Raw genomic sequence first — 27,402 nt, 5'->3', positions numbered from 1 at the left:
ATTTTTAATTTTTACTTTACAATTCCGTATTGGTTTTGGCATAGATTGACATGAATCCACCACAGGTGTACATGCGTTGTTTGGGAACACCACAGTTTAAAAGCATCAATTCTTCAGCAGTCTGTTTTCTTTATAGTCCAACTCTCACATCCGTTCATGACTACTAGAAAAACCATAGCTTTGACTAGATGGACCTTTGTTGGCAAAGCAATGTCTCTGCTTTTTAATACACTGTCTAGATTTGTCATAACTTTTCTTCCAAGGGGGCAAGCGTCTTTTAATATCATGGCTGCAGTCACCATCTGCAGTGATTTTGGAGCCTAAAAATAAAGTCTGACACTGTTTCTATTGTTTCCCCATCTATTTGCCATGAAGTGATGGGACCAGATGCCATGATCTTAGTTTTCTGAATGTTGAGTTTTAAGCCAACTTTTTCACTCTCCATTTTCACTTTCATCAAGAGACTCGTTAGTTCTTCTGCTTTCTGCTTTACAGATCATTTAAGAACCTTACCACATTTTAGCTCTACGTACCTACTTATTACCTACTATTGTGGTTTTGTTTGCATTTAATACTACATGTATTTTTAAACTGAACAAAACCTCAATATTATTGATGTTTACATCAATATTGAACTGTATATTCATTCATCTACATTTACTTGTGTGTGAGTCATTCAGTTGTGTCCAACTCTTTGTGACCCCCGTGGTCTGTTAGCTTATCAGGCTCCTCTGTCCATGGGATTCTCCAGGCAACAATACTGGAGTGGGTTTCCAGGCAAGAATACTGAAGTGGGTTTCCAATTCCTTCTCCAGGAGATATTCCTGACCAAGGGATTGAACCCGGGTCTCCCGCATTGCAGGCAAACCATTTACAACAGTACATATACCTACCCATGTACCATTATGACAGTCACCTTTCTTTCCTGGGATATTCTGTCTGGGATCATTGTCCATTCCTTATTTATTGTTTTTTTTTAATATCTTTGTTTCCATTTTAATTTTGAAATATATTTTAGGGTGACAGTTATTTTCTTTCAACACTTTAAATATGTTATGTTGTCGTTAGGCTTCCATTGTTTTTTTTAATAAATCAGCTTGAATTCCATTGTTTCTATGAAAATATTGTCTACTCGGGCTGCTTTAAAATTTGTATTTGATTTTTATTAGTTTCACTAAGATGTGCTAGCTGTGCTGTTCTTTGTATTTATCCTCCTTGGGGCATGTGGAAGTTTTCAAATATTCTAGTTTAATATCTTTGATAACATTTGGGAAGTTCTCTCCTAGGGTCTACTAAAATATTGTTTGTGCTGCATTTTTTTTTCTTTTACCAAGCTACTTGTATATTCAACCTTACACTTTGTCCCATATCTTTTTATCTCTTTTTTTTCTATCCTTTTCCCTATCCCTTTTACTATTTTTATAAATGTGTTCAAACCAAAGAATATTCAAACTACCACACAATTGCACTCATCTCACACACTAGCAAAGCAATGCTCAAAATTCTCCAAGTGAGACTTCAATAGTATGTGAATTGAGAACTTCCAGATATTCAAGCTGGATTTAGAAAAGGCAGAGGAACCATAGATCAAATTGCCCACATCCATTGGATCACAGAAGAAGCAAGAGAGTTCCAGAAAAACGTCTACTTCTGGTTTATTGACTACACCAAAGCCTTTGACTGTGTGGATCACAACAAACTGTGGAAAATTCTTAAAGACATGGAAGTACCAGACTACCTTACCTTTCTCCTGAAAAATCTATATACTGGTCAAGAAGCAACAGTTGGAACCAGACATGAAACAGCAGACTGGTTCCAAATTGGGAAAGAACTACATCAAGACTGTATTTGTCACCTTGCTTATTAAATATATACACAGAGTACATCATGGAAAATTCTGAGCTAGTTGAAGCCCAAGCTGGAATTAAGATTGCTGGGAGAAATATCAATAAATGCAGAGAGGCAGATGACACCACCTTTATGGCAGAAAGTGAAGAAGAACCAAAGAACCTCTTGCTGAAAGTGAAAGAGGAAAGTGAAAAAGCTGGCTTAAAACTCAACATTCAAAAAACTAGGATCATGGCATCTGGTCCTATCACTTCATGGCAAATAGACAGGGCAACAGTGGAAACAGTGAGAGACTTTATTTTCTTGAGCTCTAAAATCACTCTAGATGGTGACTGCAGCCATGAAATTAAAAGATGCTTGCTCCTTGGAAGAAAAACTATGATAAATCTAGACAGTATATTAAAAAGCAGAGACATTGCTTTGCCAACAAAGGTCCGTCTAGTCAAAGCTGTGGTTTTTCCAGTAGTCATGTATGGATGTGAGAGTTGGACTATAAAGAAAACTGAGTGCCGAAGAATTGATGCTTTTGAACTGTGGTGTTGGAAAAGACTTGAGAGTCCCTTGGACCATAAGGAGATCAAACCAGTCAATCCTAAAGGAAATCAGTCCTGAATATTCATCGGAAGGACTGATGGTGAAACTGAAAGTCCAATACTTTGGGCACCTGATGCAAAGAACTGACTCTTTGGAAAACACTCTGATGCTAGGAAAGATTGAAGTCAGAAGGAGAAGGGGATGACAGAGGCTGAAATGGCTGGATGGCATCACTGACTCAGTGGACATGAGTTTGAGCAAACTCCAGGAGTTGGTGATGGACAGGGAGGCCTGGCGTCCATGGGGTTGCAAAGAGTTGGACACAACTGAGTGACTGAACTGAACTTTGATTTGGAATTTTTTTGCTTTTTTATCTTCACATTCATCATTTATATGTTCTTATTGACTGTAATCCAAATTCTCTTTTTTTTAATCAACCTAAATTATGTGGTGGGTAAATATTGCTTTGTCATGTAAGATAATTTTTTTATACTGCTTCATTCCAATTTCTAGTTTTTGTTGGGGATTTTCACATCAGTACTCTTAATGGATATTGGTGTATATTTTTTTGTTTCTGTTTCTTTGTATAACATCTTTGACTTTGGTATTAGTTTAATAAAGGCCTCATTCAATTGGTTAGGAATCATTTCTTCCTCTTTCTTAGAAGATTTTGTGAAGGATTTGTGTTAATTCTTGTGTAAACATTTGGTAGAATTCATTGATAAAGCTGGCTGTTGTTTAGTCACTAATTTGTGTCTGACTCTTTTGCAACCTCCTAGACTGTAGCCGCTAAGGTTCCTCTGCCAGTGTTATTTCCCAGGCAAGAATACTGTAGTCGATTGTCATTTCCTCTTCCAAAGGATCTTCCTGAACTAGGGATCAAACCCAGGTCTCATGCATTGCAGGCAGATTCTTTACCGTCTGAGCCACCGTGAAGCCTGAAGTTGACTGGGTTTGGGTTTCCTTGCTGTGAGGATTTTTGATTATTGTTTCAGTGTCTATTCAGATTTTCTTTTTTTTTTTTTTTTTTGAGTCAGTGTTGGTAGTTTGTGTCTTTCCAGGACTTTGTCCATTTCATCTAGGTTATGAATCCTTTTTTTTCCTCCAAAGTTGGCTTTAATATCTCCTCTTTCGTTCCTTAGTTTAGTAATTTAAATCATAGTTCCTCTTTTACTTGGTCAGTTTGGATAAAGATTTATCAGTTTTATTGATGTTTCCCAAGAATCAACTTTTGGTTTTAGTGATTTATTGTTTTTCTATTCTCTATTTTATTTATTTCCTCTGTGGTCCTTATTATTTCCTTTCTTCTGGTTGAAGGGATTTATTTTGCTCTTATTTTTCTAGTTTCTTAAGGTAGAAGATTAGGTTATTGATTTGAGATCATTCTGCTTTTCAGATACAGACATTTGTGGTTATAAATTTCCCTCTTCAGCCTGCTCAGCGGCATCCCATTATTTTTGTTATATTATGGTTTTATGTTCATTCATCTCAATGTATTTCTAATTTCCCTTATGATGTCTTCTTTGACCCCTTGGTTGTTTAGCAGGCTATTGTTTCATTTTCATATATTAGTGAATTTTCCAGATTTTCTTCTGTTATTGATTTGTAATTTCATTCCATGGTGACTCAAGAATAATTTGGAGTGATTTTAGTATAATTATTGAATTAAATAATTTGATATAATTATTGAATGCAATTTTTATTATTATCCTTTTCAACTCATTTTTTTTTAAATTTTGGTTCCTTACTGTAATTTCTACATCTTTACTGATTCTCCCTATTAGTGAGATGTTGTTCTCACCAAATCATCTTTAGTTCTTTGTAGATGTATGTAACTCTCCTTTAACCTTCGCTTCCTACTTTTGCAAAGCTTTAAGTTCAGATGGAGGTGTGAGATTATGTCTCAGTTCTTTTCTAATTATGAGCACAACTGTGTGCTGTGCTTAGTCGCTCATTCATGTCCGACTCTTTGTGACCCCATGGACTGTAGCCCACCAGGCTCCTCTGTCCATTGAATTCTCCAGGCAAGAATACTGGTGTGGAATGCCATGCCTTCCTCCAGGGGATCTTCCTGACCCAGGAGTTGGACTGGGGTCTCCTGCATTGCAGGTGGATTCTTTACCAGGTAAGCTGCCAGGGAAGCACAACTGTACACACGTGCATATCCTTATGGCTTCCCAGGAATATACTGGAGACTTATACAGCCCACTGGGGACTTCTCATGGCCCATCTTTTAAAAAGAAAGTTTTTAGATAGTTGAAATATTAAATAGTTGCCACTCAATATGTCTAGGCAGCTATGTAATATATGCCTAGGGGAAAGGCTGTATGCATTGTACAAGCTCCAGGTCAGATCATTTAAAGAAAACCTCTCTGAGTGAATGTATCCAGGAAGCTGTCAGACTCTTCAAATAGTGACAGTTTACCAAGACAGTGATTTGGGTGAGTTCCAAACCTTTTTGTTCCTTCTGGTGGCTTTAGTCTGCTAATTTTCATAACTACTATGAGGCTACAATAAAGCAAGGGAGAGGAAATAGAAAATAGAGCAATTCAGTACGTTCCAATGCTTAGTCTACTTACATGAAATTTCAGTCACTTTCTTTATTTAATGCTCCTTGCATTGTTACAAGCTCTTGTTTAAGTTTAAGAGTTCTGAAAAAGTTGATTTTTATGATTTTTGTCAGTATTCCTATTGCTTTTATGGATGACTAGTTTTTCTGAGATCTTTGCTATTCTCTGAATTGAATTCCCATTTGTAATTATTTTTAATGTAACTTTCTATTCATACCTCACCCCCCCAACAGCTTTTTATCCTGCAGTTTACTCTTTTCTATAAACTCAGTTAACCCTAATGTATTTTTATAACTGCAATAAAAAATAACTTAATTGTATATCTGATATTTATATAATATTGTTACATCAATTGTACCTCAGTTTTTTAAAAAAGAAGCTTCAATATTCTGCAAACATTTTATCACATTTAAACATATGTAAACAGCACATTTAGTGGCCGTCTGAGATTCTGTACCAAGATCAGAAATGTGTGACTAAATGCCTACTGTTCACTCATTCTCAAATATTGAGTGAACACCTATTGTAAGCCAGGACTTTGCTTAGGCATTGTGTCTTTTATAACAGTAGTATTGGTATACAGTTTGTTTTGCTGAATATTTATACTCATTTTTAATGGTATATTTCAGAAGTTCTTAGAATTCAGCTATTACTTTGATATTGCTTGTTACTTCATTGATTTCACAATCAATGAATTTTTGGTTATGTCCAAATTAATGTCTTTAACTTTTAAAAAAAACTAACACAGAACTATCAAGTGCTTACATAGAAATGCTCTTTTAATTTTTTTGGCTATATGGCTGTTATTGAATAAGGTTGTCATATTTAATGAAGCTTGTCATATGAATATCTGAAATTTTTCTTTCATCCTGGCCCTTCTAATATCTTAGTTCATTATGAAATAGTAGATTATTTCATCGTATGTCTGTTGAGGATTACTGTAGTGGCTTAAATGAAAGGCACTTGTTTTTCTCGTACAATGCAGTGTTGGAAATGGTTAGCTCCTTGGTCCATCAGTTTCTCTTCTCTTCATCTTCTCAGAATGGCTCCTCTAACTACTGGCATCATGGCAGAAAGCAGAGGGGAAGGTTGATAAAGTTGATGTATTAGCTACTTTTAATCAGAAGTAGCCGTTTTTGTCAGAAACATCAAAAGCCTTCCAAAAGTCCCCAAGAGACATCTTCTTATGCCATCAGAGCTATTGTAAGGCCACCTCCAGCTGAACAGGCAGATTGGGAAAGCATTTCTTTCTTTTTCCAGTCTGTATCGTTTTGCTCTCCAATAAAAACAGAATGTGAGCCACATATGTAATTAAATATTTTTAGTAGCTAAAATCAAAGTAACAGATGAAATTTGTTTCAATAATATATTTAATGCAATATATCTATGATGTCATTATTTTAATGTGTAATAAATAGAAAAGATTGATGATATATTTTATATATACTTTATGTTGTGGTAGATCTTCAAAATTTTTACACTGAAAGTTCATCTCAACTGGGACTAGTTGATGGCAATCAGCCGCATGTGGCTAACGGCCACCTTATTTATTGTACATCGTTGTTTGCTTTCTTTGCTTGTCCATTTACAGTGTGTTGGGTTTTCACAGTGTAAGTGTATAAGAATCAGGAAATTACTTTGCTTGAGATATTCTCTTACCCTTTTCTCTCACCCCAAAACTCAGTTTTTCTTGATTAAAGAAAGTCTATTTTACCTCATTTTGTTTTGTTGTGGTGCTGGTCATGTCTTAAAGAGATTTAGTGCCTCCTAAGCCAATGATAGATTTGACAAACCTAGATAGTATATTAAGAAGCAAAGATAACACTTTGCTGATAAAAGTCTGTATATTCAAAGCTATAGTTTTTCCAGTAGTCATGTATAGATGTGAAAGTTGGACCATAAAAAAGACTGAGCACAGGTGAATTGATGCTTTTGAGCTGTGGTGCTGGAAAAGACTCGAACAGGTCCCTTGGCCAACAGGGAGATCAACCCAGTCACTCCTAAAGGAAATCAACTAAATCTCCTAAATATTCATTGGCAGGAATGATGCTAAAGGTGAAGCTCCAATACTTTGGCCACCTGATGCAAAGAGCTGACTCATTGGGAAAGACCCTGATGGTGGGAAGGATTGAGGGCAAAAGAAGAGGGCGGCAGAGGATGAGTTGGTTAGATAGCATCACTGACTCAATGGACATGAACTTGATCAAACTCCCGGAGATGGTAGAGGATACGGAAGCCTGGTGTGCTGCAGTCCATGGAGTCGCCAAGATTTGGACAAATCTTAGTGACTGAACAACAAGCCAGCCATATACACACTGATATATAGATTGATCAGTCAGTCAGTTCAGTTTAGTCACTTAGTCACTGATAAATACAGATATTTTAAAATAGACAAAATGTTGACCTGTTGATGGAAGATTGTCCTCTAGAAGACTAGTCCAGTCAAATTCACTGTCTTAACTCAAACTCAGTGCTACCGTTCTATGTCCCACATATCACTCCCATCCCATGCTCTCTTTCTCTCTCAAAACTCACCTTATTCATACCTTCAATGATAATCCATCTCTCTCCTGGTGATTCTTATGTATATATAATTTAGACTGTTTTAAAGTGTTATTTTAGAGGTATCTTGTTATGATTTATTATTGTTACTTGTTATTTAATATGCAAATTATTACTCACAGATGGGTAAACCTTTTTTAAAGTACTGCACCTAGTTTGGGTTGCTGTGATCTATGTTGAATTTACAGGCATTGGAGAGGATTCAGATTTTTGTATTTAGTATTTGGAAAAGAGGGCCTTGCAGATCTTTTATTAATATACATGATTTCCAATAATTGCTAAAAATGGACATACCCAGAAAGACATATTTGGCATAGATGATCTCTTGATCTCTTTTCTAAGCCAGTCTCTGAATTTTAAAAAATAACAGTTTATTGACCAAATAAAAATGTTTCTCACACATAAAAATTTGTTTCTTGTTCCATATTTATCTTCTGAAATTTTTAAAATTGAATTTTGTTTGCTAGTTTTGGTTTTTAAGTGTTTTCCATTAAATTAATTAATTTTTATTTTTAAACTTTCTTTTTGGCTGTGCTGGGTCTTCATTGTTGCACGTGGATTTTCTTTAGTTGCAGCAAGCTACTCTTCATTGTGGTCCATGGGCTTCTCATTGCAGTGACTTCTCTTGTTGGGGAACACAGGCTCTAGGTGTGGACACAGTAGTTGTGGCACATGGATTCTAGGGCACATGGGCTTCAGTAGTTGTGAAGCATAGGTTTAATTTCCCCAGGACACATGGCATCCTTCCAGACCAGGGATAGAACCTGTGGCTCCTGCATTGGCAGGTGGATTCTCAACCACTGGACCACCAGAGAAGTCCTGCTTGTGTGGTTTTGATAGGATATAGAAGAGATGGGATATTTAAATGGCAGTCATAGGACAAAAATAGATTTTTAATTGTTATTGTGATAGCCTCTAAATTCAAGATAATATTGGGGAATTTAAAAAGATTTTGTGACTATAGTATATTGGTGTACATTTCTTTACCCAAATAAAAAATAGAGTCACCATCAGACATACTCACATATGTTAATTATTACTGTAGTAAAGCTGATAAAGTTTTTCAAATGACAGTTTTATAAGGCATAGTAAGCAGGACTCTGGAAGATGGTGAAGGACAAGGGGAGCATGGTGCGTTCCAGTTCATGGGGTCACAAAGAATTGGACATGACTTAGCAAAACAACAACAACAAGCTGCAATGGCCTCTTTACTTATTACTGGAAAATACAAATTATCTAAAATTCATAAAATGGTCTTTGCTTAATATGAATTTACTTCTTTATTTGAAATGTTGTAAGAAAGGAATATCAGTAATTTTTATAATAATATATTTAATCTATTAAACAGTATTACAGTTAGTTTAGAATTACATATAAGGAATGTCTTGCTTCCTTGGAAAGTATCCAGTTTAGAAAAGATTTCTATTTGAACAGTAAAATGACTTCTTGTGAAGTAGAATTTATTCATATTAGTGAAATGAAAAAAAATATATTGTTGTTTTGCTGTAAAGCACATTTTGAGTGATCATTTTTTTAATTATAGCATAAAATTTAACTTTCATAATTAGTCCAAATTACTGTAATAATCTGAAATAAGAAGGGCAATGCCAAAGAATAGCCATGCCAAAGAATATTCAAATTACCACACAATTGCAGTGATTTCACATGCTAGCAAAGTAATGCTCAAAATCCTCCAAGCTAGGCTTCAAGAGTACATGAACTAAGAACTTCCAGATGTGCAAGCTGGATTTAGAAAAGGCAGAGGAACAAGATACCAAATTGTCAACATACAAAAAGCAAGAATATTCCGGAAAAGCATCTACTTTTGCTTCATTGACTACGGCAAAGCCTTTGACTGTATGGATTACAGCAAACTGTGGAAAATTCTTAAAGACACGGGAATACCAGACCACCTTACCTGTCTCCTGAGAAACCTGTATGCAGGTCAAGAAACAACAGTTAGAACCGCACATGGAACAGTGGACTGGTTCCAAATTGGGAAAGAAGTACATCAAGGCTGTATATTGTCACTCTGCTTATTTAACTTATATGCAGAGTACATCGTGCAAAATGCTGGGCTGGATGAAGCACAAGCTGGAATCAAGATTGCCAGGAGAAATATCAATAACCTCAGATATGAATATGATACCATCCTTATGACAGAAAGCAAAGAGGAACTAAAGAACCTCTTAATGAAGATGAAAGAGGAGAGTGAGGAAGCTGGCTTAAAACTCAACATTCAAAAAACTAAGACCATGCCTTCCAGTCACATCACTTTATGGCAAATAGAAGAGGAAGAGTGAAAGCAGTGACAGACTTTATTTTCTTGGGCTCCAAAATCACTATGGATGGTGACTGCAGCCTTGAAATTAAAAGATACTTGCTCCTTGGAAGAAAAGCCAAGACAAACCTAGACAGTGTGTTAAAAAGCAGAGACATCATTTTGCTCACAAAATGTATAGTCAAAGCTGTGGTTTTTCCAGGAGTCATGTATAGATGTGAGAGTTGGACCATAAAGAAAGCTGAGTGCCGAAGAATTGATGCTTTTAAACTGTAGTGTTGGAAAAGACTCTTGAGAGTCCCTTCACTATAAGGAGATCAAAGGATGGAAATCTATCCTGAATATTAATTGGAAGGACTGATGCTGCCTGAAGCTCCAATTCTTTGGCCACCTGATGTGAAGAGCCAATTCACTGGAAAAGACCCTAATGCTGGGAAAGATTGAAAGCAGGAGCAGAAGGGATGACAGAGGCTGAGATGGTTGGATGGCGTCACAGACTCAGTAAACATGAGTTTCAGCACGCTCCGGGACGCTCCGGGAGATGGTGAAGGACAGGGAGGCCTGGTGTGCTGCAGTCCAAGCAGTCACAGAGAGACACGACTGTGCAACTGAACAGCAGCAACACTGTAAGTGGGAAGCAAGAACTTCTGAAAGTAATTAATTTTTTTTCCTTTATTTTTTTCTTTTTAAAAAATATTTATTTTTTAATTGAAGGATAATGGCTTTACAGAATTTTTTTTGTCAGAATAAATCAGCCATAGGTATACATAGATCCCCTCCCTCTTGAACCTCCCTCCCATCTCCTTCCCCATCCCACCTCTCTAGATTGATATAGAGCCCCTTTTTGAGTTTCCTGAGACATATATCAATTTCCTGTTAGCTGTCTGTTTTACATATGGCAACATAAGTTTCCATGAGAAAGTAACTAAAATTTTGAACAGTTCCTTTTCCATGTAATTAAGTGCTACTTAAGATATATAAGGATCTTCCCTGGGTCAGGAAGATCCCCTGGAGAAGGAAATGGCAACCTACTTCACTATTCTTGCCTGGAAAATCCCGTGGATGGAGGAGCTTGGTGGGCTACGGTTCACTTGTTTGCAAGATGTTGAACATGACTTAGTGACTTTACTTTCACTTTAAGATATATAATCTTCCTATATTTCTCATTAAGAGTTAAACAGAAAAGTGCCATTAATATTCCACAGTGTGACAGAATAACCTTTACAGTAACCTGTTATCTCTTTTGTTCCTTAATCATAGTTCTACAACTTTAGTACATTTTGATTCTGTTACTATTAGCCATAGATTCTCAATTACCATGGGAATGAAGTTGCTAATGATGAGGTGCTAAATTTTGTATTCAAATATTTGATTTGTGAGTAACATTCTTTGAGGATATTGGTTTCCAGTTCTGAAATACCTTTATTTTTATTCAGTGTCTCCACATTGCCTGCCTGGGTTATCTTAAGAGAAAAGTTTAGTATTTTTCTGCTTACTGTATCATGAGAATTCCACTTTACTCTCTTAAAAATTAGTAAAGGCCTTTATGGGTATCTTAAATCAAGTTGTATTATTTGGTTTTTAACAGTATTGAAGAATGGCTATTATTTTTCAGTTGGTTGCAGTATTCTGGACTGGCATAGATTATGTAATTTATTTCAGTATATTTACTAAAAGTGAAGGTGTTAATCACTCAGTCATGTCCAACTCTTTGTGACCCCATGGACTGTAGCCCACCAGTCTCCTCTGTCCATGGAATTGTCCAGGCAAGAATGATGGAGTGGGTAGCCTTTTCCCTTCGCCAGGGGATCTTCCCAAACCAGGGATTGAACCCAGGTCTCCTGCATTGCAAGCAGATTCTTTACCATCTGAGCCAAGCAGCCTGCTAGTATATTTATTAGGACGACATAAATAATCTTTTCTTTGAAATCTCTGGATGAAAGGTCTTTAGAATTGGATATACCTGCAGTTATAACTTGTAATAGTATAACACAGTTACAAGAATAACTCATCAGTGGCTTTTCTGTCAGTGTTTACAGATGTGTAAATTATATGCCAGTTTTGTTCAAGTATTTCATGAAGAACTTCTATGTATAAGAAACAATGATAGATGCTAGGGTAAAATGATGAATAAGATAGATATTTCATCCAGACTTAGGGAATCAAGGAAGTTTTTTTCTTCCAGGAAATATCTTCATTGAGATTGATATTTAAATGTAGTATGAAGTAGCTGGGTGAAGTGCTGGAATAAAAAGTATACTAGAAAGAAATAATATTTTTAGAAATGATAAATATGAACAACTAAAACATTAATGAACATATTAAAGAGTAGATTGGACATTGTTGAAGAAAAAATTTATGTACAGGAAAATAATTCTTGAGAAATTATCCAGAATGTCAAAAGATAGCAAATATGAAAGAAAGTGTGAGAATAATTGAGGATAGAATGAGGTCCAAGGATGAAAAGGATCGAGAGAATTGAGGAAAGGCAGTATTTGAGGAAATTCTGACTGATAATATGAATTGAGGAAAACATGAATTGGTGTGGATAGTAGATAAAAGTAAATTCTCTTCTCTCGCCTGCTCCTTCCCTCATCCTCAGAAAACCCCCAGAGAATTATAGAGTAAATGGTGGAAGAAACCTCGTCCGTAAATGCCACTGTGGCACTAACTGCCCCACTATCCTGTGGTTTATAAGGTTTAACATTTTTTTGGTGGCCATAAACAACACAGTCATGCTCAGAGAGATGAAATGCGTAATCAATTTGAGACCATCTTAATTGCTAATTTGTTACTTTTTTTTTTTTTACTGCATATACCTTAAGTTTTATGAAGTCCATTAAGAATTTTCTATTAGCACATCATTACACCAGTTCACTATCTCCCAAATGTAATTGTTTCAGTGACATTTAGATCTGTTTTGAAACTATTTCAGATATTTGATTTATTATTTTATACATAAACTAAAAATATTTAGAAAATACCACAGAAAACATTTGATTCTGTTTCAGATTAGAAATCTTTCTGTACAGTTTTTTTTTCCAAAAGTTTCCAAAAGATATATGCCTTCAAAGCAAGGTAGCACGTTAGAAATTGGTGTGAAGACAAAGCAAAGGGCTAACAACATTGGGTACATAAACTAGAGTCAGAATTGAAATTAGTACATAAAATACCCTGACTTGGAAATGGTTGTGATCTTTATTTTCATGTTCTAGCCATTGCTTATTTCCTCTAAGTGTCCAGTCTTTACTAAAGCACAGTATTACATGTGTGTGAAGTATAAGAAATATTTATTTCTGAGTTCATGAAAGTTATGCTGGTCTATAATTCCTTATCTGAAGAAAGGTTTAAGACCAAATAAGTTTTAGATATCAATTTTTGTGTGTTTTGAAAAGGTTATAGGGTACCTTATTTATGTAATAACCCCAGGAGGGTTCATAGCCCAGCAGGTCTGGCTTTGGTTAACAGGTTTCCCCTGAGCAGAGACTGTCTTAAGAAAAACAGAATGTTTTGTTGTATTTCAGAATTGTTCCTTATCCTCTCTCCTTGCTGGAAACCAGAGGGGATTTTTCTAGGATATTTTCTATGGGAACTTGATTGAGCTCTTGGAGGTAAACCTCACAGTATTGTGGGGACCCCTTTAAAACTGGATCCCCTGGGCCTTTTTTAACTTTCACAAGTTTTAAGTGAGCTTCTAGCAATTCATCAATTACAGTTCAAGTTTTATTCCCCAGCACTAATTCCTAAGCAGTTTCTGCTCTTGAGTCTCTGCTCTAGGAAACCATGATTACCTGTTTTTGCTTGTGGGTCTCTCCAGGATTGGTCCTGACATCCTCCTAAGATGGGGAAGAAGCAGGTATATGGACTATATACTTGAGAAATTTGTCATCAGAGAAAGGAAAATTTAGATGGTTTCAAAGCTTTTAACCTGGGGACCTGACAAGTATAAAGTATTTCCTGTAAGTTTTATAGAATCTAAATAACTCTAAAGACCAGGGAAAAACTGAAGACACCCAGTTTTATGAAAGTACACCAGGTTTTTTACACAGGCAGAATTTCCTCAGGGAAATAGGTAAGGTAACAAGAAACTGGGAAAGCTGGGAAGACCCTCTCCAATATTTGAAGTAAGAAAAAGTTTACTGTAGGCGTGTAATGCTCCATTCTTTGATAGAGAAGTGATGGGATAGATGTGTGTTTTTTGAAACCTAGATGGCTCTGTTCTGTTTCTGTGAGGCTCCAACACCCTCGTTGCTTTCTCCTTCACTGCAACGTGTGAGACGTTCTAGGCTCTGAGGGCAGATACCTCTGTGTTGGTACTGAGAATGAAAAGGTCATGGATTCAGCTGCCTCAGCCATTCATCACTTGTGAGAGAATCTAGGTTAGACTACTTCCTAATCTACTCTTGATCAATGTGTTTGTTGACTCTGGGCTTAGAGACTTAGAGACAGGGGAGAATCATTTTAAGAGGCTATGTTTTCTTTCCTCTGCTCTGATTTCTCAATCAGTTCTTTCCTACTGCTTTCTCTCTTCCTATAATTTGTCAAGTTTCTAGTCTGCTGATGGAACCTTACCTTGGTTTTTAGTGTTATTATCGTGTCATTCTTAAAAGTACATACATGTTATTTATTAGGTGTGTAGGGTGGAGGTGGAGGAATATGTATTGCCACTTAAGAGGGATAATGAGATAAAGGGTAGGCAGGTGCACATATTATTGAATCAAACATGATGACTAAATTAAAAACCCTGCAATTAAGACTAGTAGCCCACATAAGATAGTGTTTTTATTAACATAAATAAGAACTGATTATAAACTCTGCTTTCCATAGTTACTGTTGAAAATATAAATTTAATCAGATGTCTGAAATCTTAAAAGCTGTGACTCCCAGCTTATTGGTTGAGCCCATCTTGAACTGTAAGCTTTTGAGTGTGTGAAAATGGGCTATTTATAGCTATATAGGAAAGGCAGGAGGAAGATTAGATTCTAGGAGTAATAGACTCAAGACTCTAGGTTGATCTAACATGAGATTGACTCATTTTAGAACTGAGAAATACCTTTTTATCTCCAAAGTTTTAGACTTATTTAACATCTGACATTTTAGATTCCAAGTATTATTATCTAAATATCAGTATCTAAAGGTCCTGTTATTTCACATGTCCTTATGTTTCATTTTTTTTTCTTTTAGGTCTCTTTTATTCAGAACCTTGTATTTTGTGTAGAAAGAGTTTACCGGGTACCTGACTTTGGTGTCTGGGAAAGAGGAAGCAAATATAATAATGGCAGCACAGAGCTACATTCGAGGTAATTTGCTGACTTCTGAGTGTTTTATTTTCTATTTTTAATTTGAATGTGTGGAATGTGAATAAAAATCAAAGAACTAGGTTGGAACTCTGGTTTCTGTGTAGTTTTCATCTCTCTCTTTTTCTATATATTAATATAATTCAAGTGAAATTCACTTAAAATTAAAGGAAGAGTCTCCTCTCAGTACCCATTAACAGATGCAGGAAAAGAGCATATGAGTGTCTTTGCCAGCTTCACAACGTCTCAGGACATGCATATCAGTATTCAGTCTAAGACCTGACCTTTCTGTTCAACCAAGTCATTTTCTTTTTCCTCTTTTAAATGACACTGTTTGAAAGGTCAAGTACATTAAAATTGCCAAACAGCAGTTGTAAATGCATCACATTTAAAATTCCTTTTTGCGTTATAGAGCTGATTTTTATCCCAACAAGAGATACTCACACCCTTTATATTTTGTTTAACTAAAAAGTATAGCTCAGTTAGTCCTATCCATTTCACACTAAAAAGTTTAATAATCTAAAGGTTATCAGCTGTAGGTCAGTTTAGATCATCGAGACTTAAATGAAGTAGTGAAACAGTTTAGGAAACAGTGGTTAAGAGGAATCTGCAGCTCAGTACTTTTTTGAATAGAAGGACTAATCACACACAAAAAGATTAAGTTGATATAAGACATTTAGAAAACTAAAATCTGCTCCAGATTACTTGCCATATAATGTCTCTGCCTCAGTTTTCCTCATTTATAAAATGAAGATGATAATGCATTCTACTTTATGAAGTTGTAATGATTGAGTTGATATTTATAAAGCATTTGAACAATGCATAAGTAAACACTGAAATGAAAGTACACTTACACATTTAAGAATATTTTAATAACAAAGATTGAAATAAAAAGGATTTTTCATTTAACTCTGGTCAACTCACATGCAAACTTTCTATAAGTTTTATGATTCATATGAGGCATGTTTATACAGAGTAAAATAGTAACAATGTGTAAGGAAGACAATAAAGGAGAGAAATAATTCAGACATTAAATTCAGGCAAATACTAAATATAGCAAGAAAATATTATATTTCAGCTGTAAGTTCTCAGCATTTCAGATTATCAGTCAAATTCAAGACAGAAAGTTTATAAGATTGGAAAAGGTGATTTTTTAAAAATTTACCTTTTCAGTAGTTATTTATCAGTTCCCTTTCTGCTTTTTAATAACTATTTAATATATGCCAGTGTGGTCCCACTGACATTTTTGGTATAAAATATTTAGAGTAGGATTTTTTCTGTTTATAAAAGTTGTTAAACTCAGAAAGACTCTTGCGTAAAAGTTACCATTCATCTTAGAAAGTGAGGGTGTTGGGAAGTCCCTTGGCAGGCTACTGTCCATGGGATCACAAAAGAGTCAGACAGGACTAACTAAACGACAACAGTGAAAAAAGAGAGACTCCAGCTTGTTCTCCTGTAACTGAGGTGCCAGTCTTTAAATTGAATCATTAAGGATTTTATTTCAAGTCTTGGAAAATCATTAAATGATATTCTTTGCTACCTTTTGCATGCAAAATTAACCTTGATTGTAGCAGGCCAATTTTATTCAAACGGATGGGAAATGAAGTTTGCTATTTAGCTTTGGATGGTGCATTTTATATATTTAACATTGATCTTCTAATTTTCCATGGTATAATGCTGTAAATAACTTAAATTCCTTTACCCACAATTCTTCTTAGATCAGATACTCACAGGCCTGTTCAGATCTGTCGCCTCTGCTGACACAGTGTCTAGTTTGAGACTGCAGGAGACCTGAGCCCTGTGGCTCTCATGGATGTAGTGTTGGCAGTGGTGGTGGGAGGCCAGTATCTTTCTGTGCTTATGCCCGGAAGTCGAATGTAGAGCAGCTACTGGTCAGGGATGAAATCCCAATTCTTAATCTGTTGCTGTAAGACCTCCCAGAATTATCTGATCCTAGTTAATTATCTGATCCTAGTGCCTAGTTGGGTCTGATCCAAGGACTGCTTAATGTGATATCCTTGTTATATTCTTAAGTTATTCTCATAATTTTTAAAAGCCTGAAATAGTATATAGTAATTCTTGCTAAAAGTACTCATATTGCCCTTTGCCTTCTAACTTTCTTTGCCAATCTCTGTCTCTGTGCTGTGCAGTTTTCCTTAGCAGGGTTTGGAGCACAGTCTGTTGCCTTGATGATCACTAGGGTCTTGTGCTCACTGACTTGGTAAATATCCCTTTCCTCCTTTGCCACACACAGTGCACATCCCTTCTAAACTGCATCTTGGTCAAAAATGATTACTGCCCGTAGGTCCCTAAAACCCATACACATAGTATTCTAAGGATAGAGGCTTCCCCTTCAGCATCCATGCTCAGTGGTTCTCTAGTAATTTTAAACCCTGGCACTACAGTTACAGGGTAAGTTTCGTTTAGTCCAGGCAGGAAGAATTACTGCCTTTTTACAGGAGGAAACTAAAGTTTAGAAGACTTTGTGATTTTTTTTCCCCTCCATTCCTTAAGTGATACAAATCAAAAGATAATGGAGCCAGAACTGAATTCCAGGTGGTTGACTTGAAAATCCAAAGTTATTTCTACTGTATCATGTTGTAATTTAATGTCTTAAAAAGTTTTCCTAAAGTTTGAAAGAACAGCAAGGTGTACCACTTTGGTGACATTTTGCTAAGTTTGAAGGATATCTTTGCTTAGCAATCAGTAAAGCTTGATTTAGCCTAATGCCTTTGTCATTCCCTTCCTAATCTGCCCTTTTCAGCCCCAGGTTTGCCTGTATCTGTTTTAGTCCAAATTCTTGAATTATTTAGCATTTCTTGGATAAGCTTCAGAACTTTTTTCTAAAAAGTGATCTCATTACATTTAACCATTTTAACCCATTCTTGCAGCATCCTCGTCCTTTTCAGGATTTGGTAAAAGAATCCATTGCTCTAAGCTCAGTGTAACTGAATGTTTCCTGAGCCACCATTCCCTGCTCTCCTGACTTTTCCGTGAACAACATACTCCTTTCAGTTTCTCCTAGGGTGTCTAGAACTATTGCAAATAATTCTCCTTTTTTCTTCTGTTTATTCTCTAAGTCTTATAATAAATTTCCTTACATTTCAACATCTTATATTAATATTATTTGATTTAATTGCATTTTCCTTCATGTATTAGTTACCTATTTATTAGAACACAAATTCTTTTTTTGAAGATATTAAATCTTTTATTGATTATACCTGATAATGGATGATACATGAGCTTCATTCCCATCTATAACTTTATTTGGTATCATAATTCAATTTTGATATATTGTATAGGATGTGCCAACAGTCATTAATAACCAAAAAAACTCCATGACTTTGCATGGGTGACTCTTTTAACAGCAAACTCCAGGTCACAACACAGTAACTGTCAGTTCAACTACAACAAGGTTCGAAGACAAAAGCTTCTCCACCAAAGCAGGCTGTAAATAAATTGTGAGTGGAACCTGGCATCACCCTGAAAGAATTCTAACTTTACACTGTTGGGATAGTTTACCAAAATGGCTTCAGAGTAGATTAACTTTACACAGCACATTTTTAAAAAAAGTATGTATTCAGCATCATGATTAGACTATTACATTTAGCAATCAACAGCATGACTGCAAAAAAAAAAATAAAACCTACATTAAAACTCTTTATTAGAATACTTTACACTTTCCATAAAACAGAAACTAAAATAACCTGTTACACAATTAATCACAAATACAGTCCTCAAGGTTTTTGCTCATATACACGAGTATTGTCTGAAACATGTCTTCTTTGTAGCAGCTAGGCCCTGCCACCACTGTGCTTGGCTGAGTTCACAAATCTGTTGTAACCTATCACTTCTCTGGCTCTCCTCTCCTGCTAAACTCTGTTTCCTGGCAGTAATTAAAATCTTCTCCCACTGTTATATGTACTGCTGCTACTGCGACCACCATAGCCACTTGGTTTCCTGGTTTGGCAAAGTATTGGCCTCTACCACCGTAGGAGCCAGAACTTCTGCCTCCAAAGTTTCCTCCTTTCATGGGTCCAAAATTTGAAGATTGATTATTGTAACTGCCAAAATCATTGTAGCTTCTGCCACCTCCAGAATTGCTTCCATCATTACCAAATCTGTTATAGCCATCCCCACTGCCACCAATATCCACCACCACCATGGCTGCCATCAAAGTTTCCAGACCACTTTGACCTCTTTGGTTGGATGAAGCACTAGCCATCTCTTGCTTAGGCAAGCCTTGATAGGGCTTTTCTTACTTCACAGTTGTGGCCATTCACAGTGTGGTATTTCTGAATGACAGTGTTGTCTATGGAATCATGGTCATTAAAGGTTACACAAGCAAAGCCTCTCTTTCTGCCACTGCCTCGGTGAGTCATGATTTCAGTCACTTCAGTTTTCCCCTGCTATTGTAAATAGTTTCTCAGGTGATGTTCTTCGGTGTCTTTAATGCCACCAACAAAAATCTTTTACACGGTTAAGTGGACACCACCTCTTTGAGAGTCTTCTCTTGAGATGGTCTCTTAGGTTCTACAACTCTTCCGTCCACCGTGTGGGGCCTTGCATCCATGGCTTTGTCCACCTCCTCTACAGCTTGGATTCCTTATTACCACACAGTCTGTGAGTGTTCCCCATTGCTCAGAATGCCTCCTTAGACTCTCATCATTTGTTCCAAAGCTCAGTCCTCTGATGAAGAGCTTCCACAGCTGTTCAGGCTCTTTGGGAGACTTTGACTTAGACATGGTGGCAGTGGAGGGGGAAGACTTCAGCGATGCTTACTCAGTGGCACCCATAGGCAGAAAGTATAACACTAATTCTTGATCCCCAGAGTTACATATCCAGGTGGTCTTTTTAGCTGTTACACATTAAATTCAGTATTTTAATTTAAAAATTTTCCCTTCCTCATTTAAGTAAGGGTGTTTTTACTCCTTGGGCTACCTTTAAACACTTTAAGCCAAAACTGTTTTGGAGAAAAGAATGAGCTGTGCTTAGTCACTCAGTCATGTCTGACTCTTTGTGACCCTATGGACTGTAGCCCTCCAGGCCTCTCTGTCCATGGGATTCTCCAGGCAAGAATACTGGAGTTGGTTGCTATGCCCTCCTCTCGGGGATCTTCCCAAGCCAGCGATCACACCCAGGTCTCCCTCATTGCAGGCCAATTCTTTACTGTCTGAGCCACCGAGGAAGCCCATGTACACTAGAGTGGGTAGCTTATCCCTTCTCCAGGGGATCTCCCTGACCCAGGAATCAAACTGGGGTCCCCTGCATTACAGGTGGAGAAGAGATGAGTCCTCTATAAAATATGAATTGAATCTCAAACCTAACTTTAAATTTTTTGGCTATTGGAAAGCAAAAAGGAAAGTAGTAATAACTTAGTAATGTAGATGTATAATCAACCGTGAACATTCACTGGAAAGACTGATGCTGAAGCTGAAGCTCCGGTTCTTTGGCCACCTGATGCGAATAGCCAGCTTGTTGGTGAAGACCCTGATGCTGGGAAAGATTGAAGGCAGCAGGAGAAGGGGATGACAGAGGATGAGATGGTTGGATGGCATCACTGACTCAATGGACATGATTTGAGCAAACTCTGGGAAATACTGAAGAACAGGGAAAACCTGGCGTATTGTAGTCCATGAGGTTGCAAAGTCAGACATGACTTAGCAGCTGAACCATGATTTAGCAGCACAGCAACAATGCTTAAATGGAAAGATTATTATACATATGTGAAAGTGAGAGTTGCTCAGTCGTGTCTGACTCCTAGCAACCCATGGACTATACAGTCCATAGAATTCTCCAGGTCAGAATACTGGAGTGGATAGCCATTCCTTTCTCCAGGGGATCTTTCCAACCCAGGGTTCAAACCCGGGTCTCCCACTTTGCAAGCAGATTCTTTACCAGCTGAGCCACAAGGGAAGCCCAGAAATACTGTAGTGGGTAACCTATCCTTTCTCCAGGGGATCTTCCCCACCCAGAAATCAAACTGGAGTCTCCTGCATTGCAAGTGGATTCTTTACCAACTGAGCTATCAGGGAAGCCCATAACAGATATACAGAAGGAAAGATTATTGGGGTTTTGTGGGGGGGGGAATACAATTTTATGTTCTATTCTCTAGGCTTTTCCAATCAAGAAGGCTATCACTAAAATAAGTAACCATCATAGCACCACTTTGCTCAGTTTAAGATACTTTTAGTGACCATTTTATTTCGTATAGTACTTGTTATTTAAAGTAACTACTTATTCTTCTTAAGTCATTTCTGATGTTCTAGTCATTGAGCTATAATACAGGCAGTTATCCATCCATTCTGCTTCATTTTATGTGTTTTTCCTGTACTGAACAATTCATGAACATCCATTAAAACCGTAGTACTGTAAGGTCTTTTTTTTTTTAGGAAGTATGATTGGGCACCTCAGGGAGTTAAAGCATAATGTTAATGAATATGAGATTGTGAATTTAATTTCCATGCTTGCCAGTTAATTTTTTGGATTCCATGGTGGGTTTTAAATCACCTAGTCCAAACCCATTATCTTTTCTAGAGAAGCTTTCATTTATGCAATAAATCACTTTATTAAAAACTATCTCCCAGGTAAACACTTTATTTTAGTTCCTGTAAGTAAATGTAAGGTAACACCTTTAAAGAACCAAATTGGTGAATGCTTTGTTGGTAATAGTCACGTAAATAGCTTGCAGTTGCCAAAGATTTAAATAACCAGTCAATAATAAATTAACATATTTGTGAATTTCAGTTAAGTCCAATTATTCAACCAATTGCATTGGTAAAGAAAATTGAAATGGTAAGAACTCAACCTTTACTATAATCCAGATACAATGTTTCTTCCTTTTGTAGTGCTTTATTTAGAGGACAGTTTGCAAATTCATCCCTTAGCTGTCTTTCTGCACCATTTTTAAACTTAGAACTTTGTGCACTGGGGTCTAATGGAGAACTCCCTGGGCATTGAGAACACATCCTTAAGTAATAAAATCAATTGGCAGCAAATGTTTTTGCATGCATTGTCAGAGTGTATGATTCCTATGGCTCTTCTAACCCTTAGGTTCTAAGAATTTAGAATTCTTATGCAGGTGCTGTTTGGTTTCCATTTGGACTATTCAAGGCTAGGTATGATTGTGCTGGGTGCATGTGCAGTTAGAAACCTGCCTTAGGTTCTTTTCTTGCTACCTGCTGTTTCAAGTAAAGCATCCCAAACGTAGAAGCATAAAACAGCAAAACAGCAGTCTTTTTTTTTTTAATTTATTTATTTATTTTTAATTTTTACTTTACAGTTCTGTATTGGTTTTGGCATAGATTGACATGAATCCACCACAGGTGTACATGCGTTCCCAAACATGAACCCCCCTCCCACCCCCCTCCCCACAACATCTCTCTGGGTCATCCCCGCGCATCAGCCCCAAGCGTGTCATATCCTGCATCAGACATAGACTGGCATTTCGATTCTTACATGATATTATACATGTTTCAATGCCATTCTCCCAAATCATCACACCCTCTCCCTCTCCCTCTGAGTCCAAAAGTCCGCTATACACATCTGTGTCTTTTTTGCTGTCCTGCATACAGGGTCATCATTGCCATCTTCCTAAATTCCATATATATGTGTTAGTATACTGTATTGGTGTTTTTCTTTCTGGCTCACTTCACTCTGTATAATCGGCTCCAGTTTCATCCATCTCATCAGAACTGATTCAAATGTATTCTTTTTAATGGCTGAGTAATACTCCATTGTGTATATGTACCACAGCTTTCTTATCCATTCATCTACTGATGGACATCTAGGTTGTTTCCATGTCCTGGCTATCATAAACAGTGCTGCAGTGAACATTGGGGTACATGTGTCTCTTTCAATTCTGGTTTCCTCTGTGTGTATGCCCAACAGTGGGATTGCTGGGTCATAAGGCATTTCTATTTGCAATTTTTTAAGGAATCTCCACACTGTTCTCCATAGTGGCTGTACTAGTTTGCATTCCCACCAACAGTGTAGGAGGGTTCCCTTCTCTCCACACCCTCTCCAGCATTTATTGCTTGCAGATTTTTGGATCGCAGACATTCTGACTGGTGTGAAGTGGTACCTCATTGTAGTTTTGATTTGCATTTCTCTAATAATGAGTGATGTTGAGCATCTTTTCATGTGTTTGTTAGCCATCCGTATGTCTTCTTTGGAGAAATGTCTATTTAGTTCTTTGGCCCATTTTTTGATTGGGTCGTTTATTTTTCTGGAATTGAGCTGCAGGAGTTGCTTGTATATTTTTGAGATTAGTTGTTTGTCAGTTGCTTCATTTGCTATTAGATCACTTTCTAACAGCGCACACAAAGATAAACTCAAAATGGATTAAAGATCTAAATGTAAGACCAGAAACTATAAAACTCTTAGAGGAGAACATAGGCAAAACACTCTCCGACATAAACCATAGCAGGATCCTCTATGATCCACCTCCCAGAATTCTGGAAATAAAAGCAAAAATAAACAAATGGGATCTAATTAAAATTAAAAGCTTCTGCACAACAAAGGAAAACATAAGCAAAGTGAAAAGACAGCCTTCCGAATGGGAGAAAATAATAGCAAATGAAACAGCAGTCTTTTACTATTGTTAACTCTCATGGTTCAGAGGATTGGCTAGGTTAACTAGAGTGGTTCATACTTAGGGTCTCATGTTTACCATCAGTTGTGGCTGGGGCTAGAGTCAACTTTGAAGACTTCCTCACTTGGGTTTCAGAGTGTTGACTGGGACTTCAGCAGGAAGACTTATATGAAGTTTTTCCATATAGATTCTGCATATTGTAGTAGCTAGGTTCCAAGGTTCAGTGTCCCAAAACCCACAGGCCAGGTGGAAGCTGTATCTTTTTATGACCTAGCCTCGGAAATCAGGCAGCATAACTTTCACTACACCCCATCTGTTAGATTCAATAAGATAAGTGAGGGGAATTAGACTCCACCTTTTGATAGAAGGCAGAGATTTGGCAGACATATTTTAAACTAGCACATACTCTTCATTTGGACTTTGTTCCTCCAGGTTGTAGGCCTCATCATTTCTCTAAAGTGACTTTGGCTATGAAAAGAGACCATGCCCCTTCTGTAAAGAATACCGACGAGTACCACGTGGATTGTTTTGAAATTTGTTTAACCTGTGGAAGTGTGAGGTACTTCTTCACTGAAAGTGAAATGCTGGACTGCAGATTTGAGTCAATAGTGTGTGCATGCTAAGTTGCTTCAGTCTTGTCTGACTCTTTGTGACCCTTTGGGCTGTAGCCCTCCAGGCTTCTCTGTCCATGGGTTTCTTTAGGCAAAAAATGCTGGAGTGGGTTGCCATGCTCTCCTCCCAGGGATATTCCAGACCCAGGGATCAAACCCACATCTCTTACATCTCCTCCATTGGCAGGTGAGTTCTTCATCACTAGGGTCACCTGGGAAGCAGTACCAGATTATTGGCTTAGTTGTTCTTGAGAACCAGGGTAAAATGGTCTGCATATATTGTAGTAAGGAAGAGAGTTCTCACCAAAGAGAAAGTAAGGATGCATTTGAAAGTCACTTACATTCAATCTCTCAGAACTTAAGTTTCCTCACTTTTAAAGTAGAGGTGATTACAAAAGAAATGCAAGACTTGTACATCAAAAACAATAAAATATTGTTGAAAAAACTTAAAGAAGACATACAAGAATGGAAAGATATCCTGTGTTCAGTGTGTGCTCAGTCACATCTGACTCTTTGCCATCCCATGGACTATAGCGCTATACCACCAGGCTCCTCTGTCCGTGGAATTTTCCAGGCAAGAATATTGAAATGGGTTGCATTTCCTACTCAAGGGGTGTTCAGTGTATTCCATCTCAAAAATCTGTCTTTTTTTTCTTTAGAAATTGGCAAACAAATCCTAAAACGTGCATGGAATGCAAGGGACTCAGAATAGCCAAAACAACCCTTGATAAAGAACAAAGTTGGAGGATCCACACTTTGCAACTTCAAAATTTACTACAGTAATGAGCTTACTATAGTTACAGTAATCTGCTACAATAATTAAATACTGTGGTACAAGTATAACAAGAGATATAGATATTAGTGCAGTAGAATTGCTGATCTAGAAAGAAACCCAAAAATGTATGGTCAGTTGATTTGACAAAGTTGCAAGGATAATTGATAGAGAAGAATATAGTCTTTTTACCAAATGGTGCTGGGACAACTGGATACAAAAGAATGAATTTGGGTCCCTACTTTGTGCAGTATATAATATACAAATTAACTGGAAAAGGATCAGTGACCTAACAGTAAGAACTAAAATTATAAAACTCTTAGAAGAAAACAGTTGTAAATGATTGTGACCTTATCTGGGATGAATGTCCAGTAGTTCGGTTAAGAAACTGCAAGAATATTTTTGAGAGTCCCGTATTGCTTTACATTCCTACTAGCAATGTATGATGTCATTTCTCTGAATCTTTGCCAGGATTTGGTGTTATCACTAGTTTTTACTTTATTTACTCTGATTTGTTTGTAGTGGTAGCTTCAGTTCAGTCGCTCAGTCATGTCCGACTCTTTGGAACCTCATGAATTGCAGCACGCCAGGCCTCCCTGTCCATCACCAACTCCCAGAATTCATTCAAACTCATGTCCATTGAGTCGGCGATGCCATCCAGCCATCTCATCATCTGTCATCCCCTTCTCCTCCTGCCCCCAGTCCCTCCCAGCATCAGAGTCTTTTCCAATGAGTCAACTCTTTGCATGAGGCGGCCAAAGTACTGGAGTTTCAGCGTTACCATCAGTCCTTCCAAAGAACACCCAGGACTGATCTTTAGAATGGACTGGTTGGATTTCCTTGCAGTCCAAGGGACTCTCAAGAGTCTTCTCCAACACCACAGTTCAAACGCATCAATTCTTCGGCACTCAGCCTTCTTCACAGTCCAACTCTCACATCCATACATGACCACAGGAAAAACCATAGCCTTGACTAGACAGACCTTTGTTGGCAAAGTAATGTCTCTGCTTTTCAATATGCTGTCTCGGTTGGCCATAACTTTCCTTCCAAGCAGTAAGCATCTTTTAATTTCATGGCTGCAATCACCATCTGCAGTGAGTTTGGAGCCCTACCCCCCTCACCCCACCCTGCAAAATAAAGTCTGCCACTGTTTCCACTGTTTCCCCATCTATTTCCCATGAAGTGATGGGACCAGATGCCGTGATCTTCATTTTCTGGATGTTGAGCTTGAAGCCAACTTTTTCACTCTCCTCTTTCACTTTCATCAAGAGGCTTTTTAGCTCCTCTTCACTTTCTGCCATAAGGGTGGTGTCATCTGCATATCTGAGGTTATTGATATGTCACCCGGCAATCTTGAATCCAGCTTGTGCTTCTTCCAGTCCAGCATTTCTCATGATATACTCTGCATATAAGTTAAATAAGCAAGGTGACAATATACAGCCTTGATGTACTCCTTTTCCTATTTGGAACCAGTCTGTTGTTCCATGTACAGTTCTAACCTTTGCTTCCTGACCTGCATATAGGTTTCTCAAGAGGCAGGTCAGGTGGTCTGGTATTCCCATCTCTTTCAGAATTTTCCACAGTTGATTGTGATCCACACAGTCAAAGGCTTTGGCATAGTCAATAAAGCAGAAATAGATGTTTTTCTGGAACTCTCTTGCTTTTTCCATGATCCAGCGGATGTTGGCAATTTGATCTCTGGTTCCTCTGCCTTTTCTAAAACCAGCTTGAACATCATGGAGTTCATGGTTCACATATTGCTGAAGCCTGGCTTGGAGAATTTTGAGCATTACTTTACTAGCATGTGAGATGAGTGCAATTGTGCGGTAGTTTGAGCATTCTTTGGCATTGCCTTTCTTTGGGATTGGAATGAAAACTAACCTTTTCCAGTCGTGTGACCACTGCTGAGTTTCCCAAATGTGCTGGCATATTGAGTGCAGCACTTTCACAGCATCATCTTTCAGGATTTGAAATAGCTCAACTGGAATTCCATCACCTCCACTAGCTTTGTTCGTAGTGATGCTTTCTAAGGCCCACTTGACTTCACATTCCATGATGTTTGGTAGCTTATTGTGGTTTTAATTTCATGTGACTATATATCATCTGCATCTTCAGTGAAATGTCTCTTCATGTCTTTTGCTCATTTTCTAATTGCATGGGTTTTTTTAATTGTTGATTTTTGAGAATTCTTTATACATAAATAATTCTTGATACTAGTCCTTTAATTCTGTGTTTTGCAAATATATTCTCCTAGTCTGCAGCATGTTTTTTGTTGTTGTTGTTGTTTTGGTTAGAGCAAGCTTTTGATTTTAATGAAACTCAGTTTATAAATTT

The 27,402-nt window shown here is 37.3% G+C and overlaps 1 protein-coding gene across 4 annotated transcripts in view; it reads left to right on the top strand.

Moving 5' to 3' along the window:
- The window catches only part of PHKB (phosphorylase kinase regulatory subunit beta), a 247,904-nt gene that overhangs the window by 61,980 nt on the left and 158,522 nt on the right, over window positions 1-27,402 (top strand). For all 4 annotated transcript variants that reach the window (XM_040253597.1, XM_040253598.1, XM_040253600.1 and 1 more), the window contains one exon: window positions 14,980-15,095. In XM_040253597.1, coding sequence (XP_040109531.1) covers window positions 14,980-15,095 — 116 coding nt within the window. The remainder of the gene's footprint in view (window positions 1-14,979; window positions 15,096-27,402) is intronic.

This window comes from Oryx dammah, unplaced genomic scaffold (assembly GCF_014754425.2).
Source record: "Oryx dammah isolate SB20612 unplaced genomic scaffold, SCBI_Odam_1.1 HiC_scaffold_13, whole genome shotgun sequence".
In the NCBI taxonomy this organism is placed as follows: domain Eukaryota; kingdom Metazoa; phylum Chordata; class Mammalia; order Artiodactyla; family Bovidae; genus Oryx; species Oryx dammah.
This window is presented reverse-complemented; position numbering and strand designations above follow the sequence as displayed.